Source organism: Protobothrops mucrosquamatus, unplaced genomic scaffold, assembly GCF_001527695.2.
Source record: "Protobothrops mucrosquamatus isolate PMUCROS unplaced genomic scaffold, P.Mucros_1.0 scaffold3308, whole genome shotgun sequence".
In the NCBI taxonomy this organism is placed as follows: domain Eukaryota; kingdom Metazoa; phylum Chordata; class Lepidosauria; order Squamata; family Viperidae; genus Protobothrops; species Protobothrops mucrosquamatus.
Window position 1 is genome coordinate 51,383 of NW_015389298.1, and position 13,662 is coordinate 65,044.

The 13,662-nt window shown below is 35.3% G+C and overlaps 1 protein-coding gene across 1 annotated transcript in view; it reads right to left on the bottom strand.

The window, feature by feature from the left end:
* Nucleotides 1-13,423, bottom strand: part of NFX1 (nuclear transcription factor, X-box binding 1) — a gene marked incomplete at its 5' end in the record, with an annotated part of 35,889 nt that extends 22,466 nt beyond the window's left edge. The window contains 8 exons of the mRNA XM_015826805.1: nt 2,511-2,593; nt 3,284-3,314; nt 6,573-6,670; nt 7,884-8,101; nt 8,198-8,279; nt 9,808-9,947; nt 12,688-12,759; nt 13,317-13,423. Coding sequence (XP_015682291.1) covers nt 2,511-2,593; nt 3,284-3,314; nt 6,573-6,670; nt 7,884-8,101; nt 8,198-8,279; nt 9,808-9,947; nt 12,688-12,759; nt 13,317-13,423 — 831 coding nt within the window. The remainder of the gene's footprint in view (nt 1-2,510; nt 2,594-3,283; nt 3,315-6,572; nt 6,671-7,883; nt 8,102-8,197; nt 8,280-9,807; nt 9,948-12,687; nt 12,760-13,316) is intronic.
* Between the last annotated feature and the right edge of the window lie 239 nt (nt 13,424-13,662).

Genomic DNA, 13,662 nt, shown 5'->3' on the forward strand with positions numbered 1-13,662 from the left:
TGCCCCTCCAAGTTGATTAAATCAATTAGAGAGAACCGGGGCTATGATTAAAGAAAGTATTAATGCTTTTTTGTATCTTTCCCATGAAAAAGAGGCAGTCAGAAAACTAATATTATATAAGACAGTCTTCCCTTGATTCAAAGTGAAACAATCAGTTGATCTCAAATGACTAAGATACTAGTCTTCTAGAAAATGATAGGCATCTGAAGACACATCTGAAAGATAGTAATTATGTGCATCTATTTCACTTATATCTTTAGTTAAAATATGAGACTAAAATTGCTCTGATCATCTTCACTGATCCATGCAAGAAACCAAATGGGATGACAACCTATGCTCTTGAACACTCAAATGCTATCATTACTACATTGTGATAGCCTTGTTTATCACTTAACAGAACTAGAAATTGGCAGCCCTGTTTTATGGTGATAGCTCCAGTCCTACATGTTGGACTGTGACCATAAGGTAATCTATTAGGAAATCACGTTCTAGGACTGAAATTTACAAGGTTCTGGATAGAGTTGCATCCCGCCTCCCCCGACAAAAGAATAGAACTGCCATTAAGAAGTGTTCCTTAATCCTAGTTGTTCTGGATTTCCAGTAGGTGGAACTGGGAAGAAATGTGTCCAAACAATTACATCTAAGGTACTAGTTGTTACCATTACAAATAGTCCTCATTTAGCAACCATAATTGGGCCCAGCAACTCCATTGCTAAGGGAAGTGGTTGCTAAGTAGGAAATCATGTGACTGCAACTGTGCTTTCCTTTTCCGCACTCCTCTGCCTTTCAGAATGTTCATCCAGTAGAACTGGACTAGCTGGTTAGAAACTGACAAGACTAAACACTTTTATATTTCCCATTTTTTTAAATAATAATTTTTATTGAAATTTAAAAACACAAAAATGAAAAACTAATACAAACTAAGTCTATTCCCCATTGTGTGCTAATAGCTCTACTAGGGTAGGAGAGAAGTGGGCCAGGCACAGTATAGATTATTTATAGAAATTATTAGGGGGGGGGGAGGTTCAACTCTCCACTCTCCAAGTGAAGAGATTGGAGAGCAAAAGATTGCAAGAGACTAAAGGTAGTCCTCAATTTATGACCAGTTTCTTAGTGACAGGTCAAACCTATGACCAACCCCCAAAAAAGGGACTTATGACCTGCATTTGAAGTTCTGATGGTTAGGCAAACTTTGAGAACTTGGAGACCTGGCGGCATTTAAGGATGTATGCAGCATCCAGTCATGTGACTACATTTACAATGGTTTTACCAAAAACTAACATTTCCATTTGGGGGCACAACGGTGTCCATAGTAAACCACTGGTTTGCTTAATAACCACAGTGTTTGCTGAACAACTACTGCAGCAACTGCCACAAAAAAGGTCATTAAATCACACATTTTATGACCATTATGACATACTACCATAATGGGAAGGCTCCATTATGGCCCTATGTCAAGGACTACCTATAAGTAGACATAATGTGGGTTGGGCTGTTTGCATTCAGTGTTGGCACTAGTGCATTGCTTTCAATGTATATGCCCCATGGTGAGACTGCTTGCTCTCTTGCAATCCTAGGCATAGGACAACACATATTACTGTAATGTGAATCTGCTTACTCTTACAATCCCTTCCTTTGCTGTCTCTCAAAGGGGGGGAAAAAGGAAACCAATAAGTTAGGCATAGGACAACACATTACTGTAATGACAATCACATGCCTGAGAGATATTATGAAGGCCTTAAATGTGGGCATTAGTTGTAAAGTTATTTTTCAGCATCATTGTAACTTCAAGTTACAATGAACAAGCCATTCAATAAACAAGGGCCACCTGTACCATGCTTGTCAGCTTTGATGAACATGCCTTTGTTACTGTCAGGTCCAAGTCTAAAGACTACAAAGTGAGATCCAATTGAGTCCAATCTTTTATTTGCTTATATGTAATGGACAGAATCTAGCCAAACTAAAGTTAAAATCTTCTAGCCTACTAGACATATACTGAGAGATTCTAGAATGGGGATATTTTGAACTATTCTCCCCTCCCATCCAGTTTGGGACTGTGCAGTCTCTTAATCTGGACCCGCCTAGACAGTAAAGCTAGGAAGAACCTCTGAAAATCTGTGTTTAATCCTATGCTTTCTGATTTTAGGAAAGGAGTCAAAACAGTTTAGTAAGACTTTTTCTTGAATAGAAATAATGAATAATAACATTAAATATTTCTATTACATTGCAATTGTTTATGTCTTGGTTTTTTGTCAGTCACCTTGAATAGTCACTTGATAAAAATCAGAAGTTAAAATATACTCATAAGGAAACTATTTCCAATTCATATCTTCAACCAATTCAGTTTCAGTCACTAAAAACTAAAAAATGATTTCTTCAACTGATTGTTAGTGAAATTCAGGATGATAATGCATTCTGGTTATTGGTCAATAGTGCTAGATCCATACAATTAAAATAACAATGTAATTATACTGACACAACTCTTCCTTTTCACACATTCGTGAACTTACCACACAACATGTTTCATTACATTTGTGTCGTCCACATGACAATTTCTTGTTGCATCTTTTGTCACATAAGAATGGAACTTTAACTTTAAAAAAAGAAAATGTTTAAATTATTATTATAAATTGACAGTTACTTAATGTAATTTAAGTAAATGTTTTATGCTCCCCATTATTAGATATATTTAGCCACTGCAAAACCTTTATAATCAAAAGGAAGGAAAATAAATAACTCTTGCTAACTTTAGAATTCAAAAAGCTTTTTTTAAAAAAATACTGAAAATATTGAAAAATACATTTCAGTATATTTATTTTGTTGCTTATTCAACATATAATAGAAAGAGAAAAGCCAGAAATTGATTAATGGTAATTGCAAGCTATCCTGCAATTATTCTGTACCTAAGAATTAAATGTGCATTTCATAAATGTGAAATAATTTTCTTCAGCTTCCATGAAAATGTCTAAAATATAATCTTGATGGGAATATGTTAACTAACTATAATACCCTATTAAGTTCTTTCCATCTTCTAATGATATCCTTCATTTTTTAATTTCTTTTTCTCTTTTCCATATGACCTCTTGTTGTTCTAGGATCCCTAAGCCAATGGTAAATGTTGATGGTATGCAGGAAAATGCATTGTTTTGCCTTCATTCTAATAGAAAATAGACATCACTAACTAAAACCCAGTTTTTTTAAANATATATATATATATATATATATATATATATATATATATATATATATATATATAATAGTATATGATGTTAAAATTATTTACCTTGATTTTTGAGAGAGGCACATGGAACTTCCTAAAAAGGAAATTAAATTGTAAATATTTATAATATCATTCTGATATTCAAGGAAGATAAAGCAGTATGTTGCAATGTGCCCTTCCGAGTCTTTTTAATTTGTTTGCAAAGAACAAAAGGTATTCTTTACAGCCAGCTTAACAGTTGCAAAATTCCCTATATTAAAAAATGTTACTTTCTACAAGGAGTCAGCAAAGTACAGGAAATAGGAAAGTATGCATTTTCTTAGTTGAACTGAAACTCACATTTCGAAATCTGAGAAATAGAAGATCATATTTGAATAATGACTTACAGATTAAATATGACATATACAGTGGATATAGAAAGTCTACACCTGTTAAAATGCCAAGTTTTCAAGATGTAAAAAAAAAACAGATCAAGATATATCACTTCAGACTTCTTTTCATCTTTAATGTAACATATAAACTGTACAATTCAGTTGAAAAACAAACTGAAATCTTTTAGAGGGAAAATAACAATAAAAAATGAATAATTTGGTTGCATGCATATTCACACCTTCTTGTAAGCAGTGATGTGATTGCATTCAGAATCAACCAATCACATTCAAACAGATGATAAATAGTAGTCAGTACACACTTGCCATCAACTAAAGTGACTCTGTTTTAGTAGGATTTTTTTGACATTGACTCAGCAAAAGCCATGGTCTGCAAAGAGCTTACAAAGCATCCAAGGGACCTCATTATTGGAAGGTAGCAGTCAGGAGAAGAGTACAAAACAGTTTCCGAGGTATTGGATATACCATGGAACAGAGTGAAAACATCAACAAGTGGAGAAAACATAGTACATCAATGACATTTACCGAGAACTTAATATCCCTCCAAAATTGATGAAAAAAAGAAGAAAACTGGTCCAAGAGGTTGCCACGAGACCTACAGCAACATTAAAGGAGCTGTAGGAATTTCTGACAAGTACTGGTTGTGTACTACGTGTGACAACAATCTCCTATATTCTTCATATGTCTGGGCTGTGTGATAGGGTGCCTTTTCTCACAAGAAAAACAGCCAAACCTGGCTACATTTTACAGAAACCAAATCAAGCCTTACAAAAGCATGTGGGAAAATGTATTATGGTCGGATGAGGCCAATGTTGAATTTTTTGCCGATAATTCCAAAAAGTATGCCCGGCACAAACACCACACTGTGTGTCATCAAAACTACACCATATCACAGTGAAATATGGTTGTGGCAGCATTATGCTTTGGAGGTGCTTTTCTTCAGATGGAACTGAGATCTTAGTCAATTATGGCACAAAGCCTTCAGGCCATTGCTAAAATGCTGAAGATGAAGAAAAATTTCACCTTTCAACACAATAATAATCCAAAGCATACCTCCAAATCAACAAAAGAATGGCTTCATTAGCAGATCAAAGTTTTGGAATGGCCCAGCCAGAGCCTTGATCTGAATCCAATTGAAAATCTGTGGGGTGACCTAAACAGAGCTGTGCATAGGAGATGTCCTCACAATTTTACAGATTTGGAGTAGTTTTGCAAGGAAGAGTGGGCAAAGATTCCCAAGACAAGATGTGCATTGATGTGCCATGCTGATAGGCTTCTAAAAGACTGAATGCTGTCATAAAACCATAAGGTGCTTCAACCAAGTATTACTTTAAGGGTGTGTGCACATTATTGTAAGTTTATTGTTATTGTCCATTGCTATTTTCTCCCTAAATGATTTCACTTTGTTATTCAATTGTATTGTACAGCTTACATGTTAAAGGCAGAAAGTGATTGATCTTGGTCTGATATTTTTTTTTTACATCTCAAAAACCTGGCATTTTAAGAGGGTGTGTAGACTTTCTATATCCACTGCATGCAAGTAATCTTCAATTAATGGTAATTGAGATCAGAATTTCCATTGCTAAGTGATGCAGTCATAAGTGATGCAATGTCACAAACTTATTACTTAGTGATGGAAATCTTGGGACTCCCTATTGCTATCATTAGGTAAGATTATGTGTTATTAAGAGTCCCAGGTGGCTTGCAAGTAGGCCAACAGAGACACAAGGTGTAGTGGGGCACCTGAGTGGGGGAGTGTTGTGGAGATGGCCCATAAGTCCTGAGTGTGGCGGACTCAGCTGTTTTGGGGGGAGAGACATATTAGAGCTACTTGTGATCCTACCTGAAGCTTTTTCAATGACTTTGCTTGTGGAAGTTAACAGGGAAGATTGCAAATGACAAGTGTGGGATGTGACAATCATTCTAAATGTGGGCCAGTTGCTAAGTACTCAGATCACAATCAAATCAAAGCAGAGGTGATGGGTCAGAACTTTGAGGATGGTTCTAAGCAACACTTGTTCATGGATGTCATAACTTTGAACAGATGCTAAACAAGTGGTTGTTAAATGAGGGCTACTTGTAACTCTGCTACATTTTGTGTAAGCTTTGCCCACAAACCTTTGATGGCAGTGGTCAAAATGCAATATTGCAGATAAACTCTGCCCACATCCTGAAGTTCGATTCTGACAGGGCTCAAGGTTGACTGGGCCTTCCATCCTTCCAAGGTCAGTAAAATAAGGACCCAGATCGTTGGGGGCAATATGCTGAAATTGTAAACCACCCAGAGAGTGCTGTAAACTAAAGCACTATGGGGCAGTATATAATGCTATTGGTCTTGCCAACAGTCTTTGATGCTATGGTTAATTTTACTTATCAGTTTTATTGACTCTATTTTCATTGGTCAATGACCAAAATAAAGTTTCTATTTACTTTTACCAGTTATCAAAGGTACAAAAATATAAGGAAAATCTTAATTTTGCAAATCCTTATTTAAGAGCCTTAAGATGCAATATTTTCATTTAGATATCACCCCCGAATAGATAAATTGAATACAATATAGTTCAGACAAGGAGCTTAAAAATAAAATGAAACTCAGCCTACAATTATCTTATTTGGGGCAATTTGTATAATTTGTGAAATGATATTAAGAGAAATTATGCAAACTGCCACAATGACATAATTTTAAATTTAGAAAATTTGGAAAAATGGATGCCCTCTTTCCTCAAATGATCCATTAAACATACACACACATAGCCTTTTGGATCAAATTGTTAAACAGTGTTGCAATGAATAATTAGAAAAACAATCAATGTTTCATAAATATATTGGAGAAGACACAAAACACAAAATAATTTAAGACAAGATTTAAGAATATTCTTGTACATGAAACATAGACAGATATAGCAGGTTTTATTATCTGCATATGTAAGGTTTTCACTTTCAACTTTCTTCTTTTTTATTACCTTTAATTTTAAGGCACATCTGCAGTAGACCTTTGATGTGCGAGAACACTGCCCACATTCGCCTTCATGGCAGAGATTTTCACATGTATGCACAGCATCTATGCAAAATTTGAAAAGCATTCCTATTGTAAGTTTTAGTGTTCTAAGATATTCCAACTGTGATTTTTATTATTACTCAACAGTCACAACTAAGTCAATTTAGACTTTTTAAAAAACAAACAAACAAACAAATGCACTACTTTCAGAACCAATCTTGAAATGCAGTTTTTTATTATGTATACAGATAGCTAACAAAAGATTTTGTGAGGCAGGTTAGGAAGATACCCCCCCATTACATGTAATCCTCAAACTAAAACAATTGAGACAGAATTTCTGTCACTAAGCAATGTGGTCATAAAATATGACACCATATGACTACATTGATTAGTAATGACAATTCTGGCATACACTTTCAAGTAAGTTTTTTATTCATAGGTATTATATTTCTCAGAGATTTTTTGAAAAGCAAAAATCTGGTCTGTATAGCATGCATTACATGTGTTTCACACTGCAGCATCCCCCAAACTCATGCACAACCTGCATCAGACATCCCAGGGCCTCCCCCCATCTCTGAAACACTCCTGAACTCTTTGTCTGGGACTCCTTAACAATCTGCAAAATCACTTAATGACCATAACCGGGAGAGCTGGGATTGTGGTCATTGAGTTAAACAGTAACACATCTCATTTAACGACTCTGTTGAGCAACTAGTGTTCCGGTTTCAACTGGGGTCATATGTCACGGACCACCTTTATTTGTTTTCTTCATCCATAGTCTCTTTCACTTCCTCATTCCAAGAGTGTGAATTCATACTTCCCACACACTTCTGAAGCAATCTGTAACTTATTTCATTCTGTTCCACATCTTTTCTTATGCCCACTTCACATTGTGCTGGAAATCTATTTATACTTTCTGATAAATAATTTGTAACCTTCTTCAGTCATTCTTCATCCATTCTACTTTGTTTTTTTCTCTCCCATATCTATTTTCCCAAGACCCACTCCTGACACTATTAAAAAAAAGTTTGTCCCACATTCAGAATATTCACTGTTTTTACTGATTCTTTCAATCTTCCATTATAAACAAATAAGCCATAAACATCAATTTCTTTTCCATCTTTCTCTCAAAATGCCTGTTTTTCTAAACTAAAATTTATCACCATGGAAATGAGTTATTTTTGTTCAAAATTATGCTTTTAGTATTTCATTTTGAAAATGTGATAATTAAAGCACAATACATTTTTAAATATGGAAGCAAGCAATGTTTAATTACCATAGCTACTACAAGGTAAAGGTTTTCCACATGTTCTTCCACATGATGGGATAGGATCTGTGCAGAGTTTACGTTCCGTACACCCCAACTCTAGTAATTTAGTAAGAGGAGTCTGTCCACAAGGACAACAGTGCACTATTTGTGGAAGCCGTGGACAAGGCTGACAGGGCCGTGGGTGACATACTTGTTCACAGCTATGCATTCCACAGGATAATTTTCTGAAATTAGAATCATAATTTGTTTGTAATCTTATACTGATAATAAATATGGAAAACAGATAAATAAAATATATGTTAAATAAGCTATTTCCTTACTTCCCACAAGTTCTCAGGCATGAAAACCAATCTTCACTTGCTCCACATAATACTTCTCGAGAGGTGCTCCCACAGTAACATACTAAACAGAAAAACACATCGGAGGATTATAATAAAGATACTTAAGAAAAGGTCTTTTTTCCGAGAAAAAAGAATTTTTTCCTTGGAAATATAATACATATCAAGCACTAATATTTGGGTCAGATAAAAAATTAATACAAAATTAATGCACTCACCTATATTTTTTCTATATATTCATTTAATAAGTGTATGCTATTGAAAATTATTTTCATATTTTACCCAATGATTTTTATGCCCATAATTGTTCCAGAAAGAATTTTTAATAATTTTATTATTGTCCAGTAGACACTAAAGTCCCTCGTGAAGGGTCTTTTTCACCCAGCTACTCTGAGAGCAAAAGCACTGACCACCAGAGAGACTCCACCCTACCTGGGGCACAATCTCTCTAGCAAGTAGCATTTTTGCTGTCAAGGAAGCTGGGTGAAAAACATCCCTTATGAAGGGACTTCTTCACCTATCCTCTTTGACAGCAAAAACATTGCCTGACAAATTAATTTCACTTCACATGGGGTGGAGTTTCTTCAGTAGGAAAGAGGGGAATTGCAATGCTGGGCTGAAGAAAGGAAGCTTGGATCACAAATTTCCCCAGCCCAGGGTTGAAGTTCCCTTCTGCGCACCAAGGGGAATTCCTTGTCTCCCTTCAGCAGGCACTTTTCTCTTTGTCCACTTTCTGTCCATCCTGGGAAAGCCATGATACAGTCGTAATGTTGAGTAAAGTCATGTGGTGACTTGTTTAATGACCACGTCAACTTACAACCTAAATTTCAGGCTGAATTGTGATCATAAATCAATGAGTACATTTAATCAAACTGGGTACTGCATCAAACTGTAAGCTGTACTATGTTATTTAAAACAAATCAAAAAAGACATTCATTGAATTATTGTATTACATAATTTAAATACTCTACTATATATTTGGGTTATAGATAACCAGTCGCTTAGAGACAATTTGAAGTTACAATAGATCTCCCAAAAGTATTTAGGACCGAAAAGTACTTACTATGTTTACAAATAACTCAAGGTAGTGAACGTATTTAATATAACTTCTCCTCTGATTTTCCCTATAACAACCCTGTCAGGTGGGTTAGGCTGAAAGAGAGTGACTGGCCCTAAGTCACCCAGCTGGTTTTCATGGGACTTGAACTTACAATCTCCTGCTTTCTATCCTGTGCCTTAACCACTAGACCAAAATGTTTGAATTTTTAGTTATCAGTTGACTTTTTTAGCCTCAGGGGTTGCTTTTACATGGAAATAAACAGAAAAACACATTTCTAGCCTATTACATATTGTATTTTTTTCAACATAGTAATATCATTATCATTCTACCATCATAGCAATTGTATTTTCTAATGCAAATTCTAAAAGCCCACAAGAGAGCCAGTATTATATTCTTCATTATGCATATATAACAGAGCATACCTAGATCTAACCCTAGTAGAAAATTGGTCCTATAGAAACAGTAATTCTGTAAATCTCACACAAGTAGTACTTATAAATAAATTTAAAAAAAATATGAAATCCTTACGCACCTTGTTTTACAGTCAATTCACATGGCAGGCATTTTCCCGAATGGCATATCTGGGTACAATTATGTTTACCACAGTTCAAAACATTCCCACATGTATTAGTACACTGAATTGCAGAAGAATACCCACAGCGAACTGAATGGCTATAGAAGAAGAAAACTAAGTCAGTCCACAGCAATGACGGAGCAAATTCTATATTCACACTTGAACCCTTTACTCAAACTTTTTTTTTTTTTTTTTTACAAAAAGCTATTGATTAGCAGGCATGAAACTCGCTGAAAATTGTAGTGTTTGCTTTAGGGGTCTTGCTAAATTAAGGGGGTATAATTTCATAAACTTGCAAACTATAGGGAATTTTATTTAAACAGAAAAATTCTTCCCACACAATAGGATCAACATAACATTTTTGCACTATTGGAAAGCTCAAACCCATTCTTTACAATTATACAGCTGTAGCTACACATAACATTTTATTCCAAAATTTAAGTTCAAATTAGCAGTTTCAAGAAAGGTAACTGTATTTATCTGCTGTTGCAAAAGCAGGTCTTGTGGCACCTTAAAATAAAAATTAAACCATTCCTGCAATGAACTTTGGTCTAAGCTTTAACATGGTATAAACTCTCTATTTTTAATTAGTAATTTGGTTGGGGAAAACATTTATCTCCTCCCTTTTAGATGCACATCTTTCGTTAAGCTCAGATTAACTGTGTGTCCATATGCCAATATAACAAAAAATACAGAATAAAGGCAAAAATATCTAAAATTTATCTCCTCTATTTGTTACATCATTTGTGATCTTAAAAATAAAACAGTATTATAAGATCCTCACTAATAATGGCCTGGATAGTAAGATGTAATGGTTGAGTTTACAGAACCCAAGTAATAAATTATGGTTTATAAATCACAATGGCTGAGGTCACATATCATACCATGTTTCCCCCAAAATAAGACCCGGTCTTAAAAAAAAATTGTCCCCAAAAGAGGCACTAGGTGTTATTTTTGGGAGATGTCTTATTTTTTCCACTGTCTCGCCTTGCGGTGGTGATACCAACAGCCCCGTCCGGCAGGCATGGCCGCTAGTGGCCCACTGCTTGCGTTGCCTCCGGTCTCCGTTTCGCCAGCAGAGGCCTTCAGGAGAGGCCTCTGCAGTCCAGAATGAAGCCCCAGGTTGACATGCATGTCACCCCCCTGGTCTCCGTTCTCAGCTGAAGGGCTCTGCCAGCAAAATAGAGGCTGGGAGCGATGCGCGTGAGCGGCGGCAAGTGGCTGCAGAAATGGGCTGGTGGCGGCCACATGGGCTCCTGCTGGATGGGGTTGTTGGTACCGCCACCGCAAAGCAAGGCAGGTGTTGGGATATGAGACGCCTGGCTGAGGCAGTTCTGAGGTAAGTGGGTGTGGGGCTTGAGAGGCAGCTCCCCACCCCACCCCAGCTTGATGTTAAACCTGCAACAAACCTGACTGAAGCCATCTTGCTTATTTTCGGTTGCCACAGGATTGGGGGGAGTAGGAATGAGACGTTTTATGCTAGCCTAAACAATTTTCTGTCCTGTGGGAACCAAGCTAATTTCTGTTCCGTTGATTGGGGGGTTGAGCCTAATGTTAGAAAGCCTGCCAAACTATTCTATTGGGAAATGTAGTTGATTGCCTAGGTTATGGGGTGGGAATTTTAACTTTGTATTACTATTGCTTTTGGAGGGAACTTTAGTCTTGGTTTCACTTTTGACCGTGCTGATACTTTGCAACCAATAAACATGTTCTTAGAGGAAAGTTCAAGCCTCAGAGTTCTGCTTTAATTGGTCTCATCTATGGGAACCATAACACTTGATTTTTACGCATGCGCCTCGCTCCACCTCATGCAACCAGACCATCCGGTGGGATGGAGTGGGCAGGCTCTTAACTAGGGCTTATTTTGGGGGTTGGGCTTATATTAGGCACATGAGTACAAATTAAGCTAGGGCTTATTTTGGGATAGATCTTATTTTCGGGGAAACATGGTAGTAAGCCAAAATCTAACAAAATAGCTTACCCATCGCATCTGAATTCAGATTTCATCTAATCTAGAACTGCATCATAATAATGCTAAACCTTATACATTATACTGTTTACACAATAATATAACATTAGAAACCTGAATATTGCCTTACAATATTAGCCATTCATTAGTTTTCTTTTTGAATGAAAGGACATCATTTTACTCCAAAGCGTAAAGAAAAAGTATTTTAAAAATAATTTTAAAAATAGGATTGTCAAATTTTGGCATTTTCAAAACGGCATGTGAAAAAAAATTAATGATAAATTCATAAATTATCCTTCACGTCTTTAGCTCTATCAACATTATTTCTAAACTCTGAATTCTTCTGAAAAATTTTATTTTATGGAAATTTTTATTTTATGGAATTGACAGCAGGAGCACAATTAATGCTAGGAACTACTTGTGGTATAGATCATAAAACATCATGCTATTGCTAGGAAATCAAAGATAACCATCTACTTCTGATATAGTTTTACTGTAAAACCTTAAGTATTATTCACAGAATCTACAGAAAACATAAAAAAACATTTAATTCCATATCCTAAATATTAATTTCTTTTCCCTGAATTCTTCAAGAATTTTTTTTTTCTAGCAGCACTATTCCAATTTTGGTAACAGATTGACTGTCATTAAAAAGCTCTGGCTGAAACCCAAATGAAGGAGGGCACTACACAAGCATATTCTAACTACGCATATTCATATGTTGTCTAGGAGACTAGACCCTTAGAAAATACAAGCCAATTCCCCAAGAATAGATATGTTATACTTAAAATTTGTAATTCCCCAATGACACTTTAAAAAATAACTTATAAAAACCAACGTTGTAAATTTTCTAATGCAGACTATATTACCTTGTACGTCCACATTCACATTTTTTGGTCATGAAAGCAGGGCAGGATGGACAAGGTCCTGGATGACAAAGTCTAAGAAACAAATAAACAAATAGAAGATGTGCAGTATTTTTATTTCATTTTTACCCAGCCGTGCTAACATATATTCCTATATAATTAACATATTATTATGCTAATTTGTTTCTGATTTAGAACCAAAATGTGTTAATTCTGTACAAGTATACATTCTGCATGTTATGAAGAATTAACAATTAACATTTGGTTAATAAAATAATTTTGTTCTTATAATAACCTATCTTAGCATGTCAGCTACTATCTACCTATTTATGTATACATTTTATACATAAAATGTACACAATTTATATACATTTTCCGATTCTTTGCCTAGACTCATATATTCAAGAAATTATGCAATTTCAGAAAGAGTTGCAATTTAAAGAGTTAAAGGATAGAGAGGGACAGATGACAAATAGGTAGATAGCAGCTGACACGCTAAGCTATAAGAACAAATTTATTGTATTAACTCAGATATTGTGCCCAACTAATGACTATGGTGTCCCATATTATCTAAAACCCATAATCAAGCCGTAAAGAAATATTTTTTTAAAAAAAAGTATCAGCAGACTTACATATTACATAAATGTGGACAATCTTGAGCTGATCTTTTCTTTCTACACAATTCTCCACAACTATGTGGTATTTCATTTCTATTCCATTCAGGATTTTTTACCCGGCCTAGGAAGAACCCAGAAATATTTATTTATAACATTTAAATGTTATGCTTTCCACAAAATCCAAATCACTATATATATACAGAACTGGCTTCATGCAATACAGTAAGCTATAATGTGAACTGTAAGGCATATTTAGTGTACTATATGAAAATACTTAAGTCTTTAACACAATAGATTCAACTGAACTTGCATGATGATGGTAAACACAGTCAAGTTCCTAGAAATACCTTTTATTATTGCC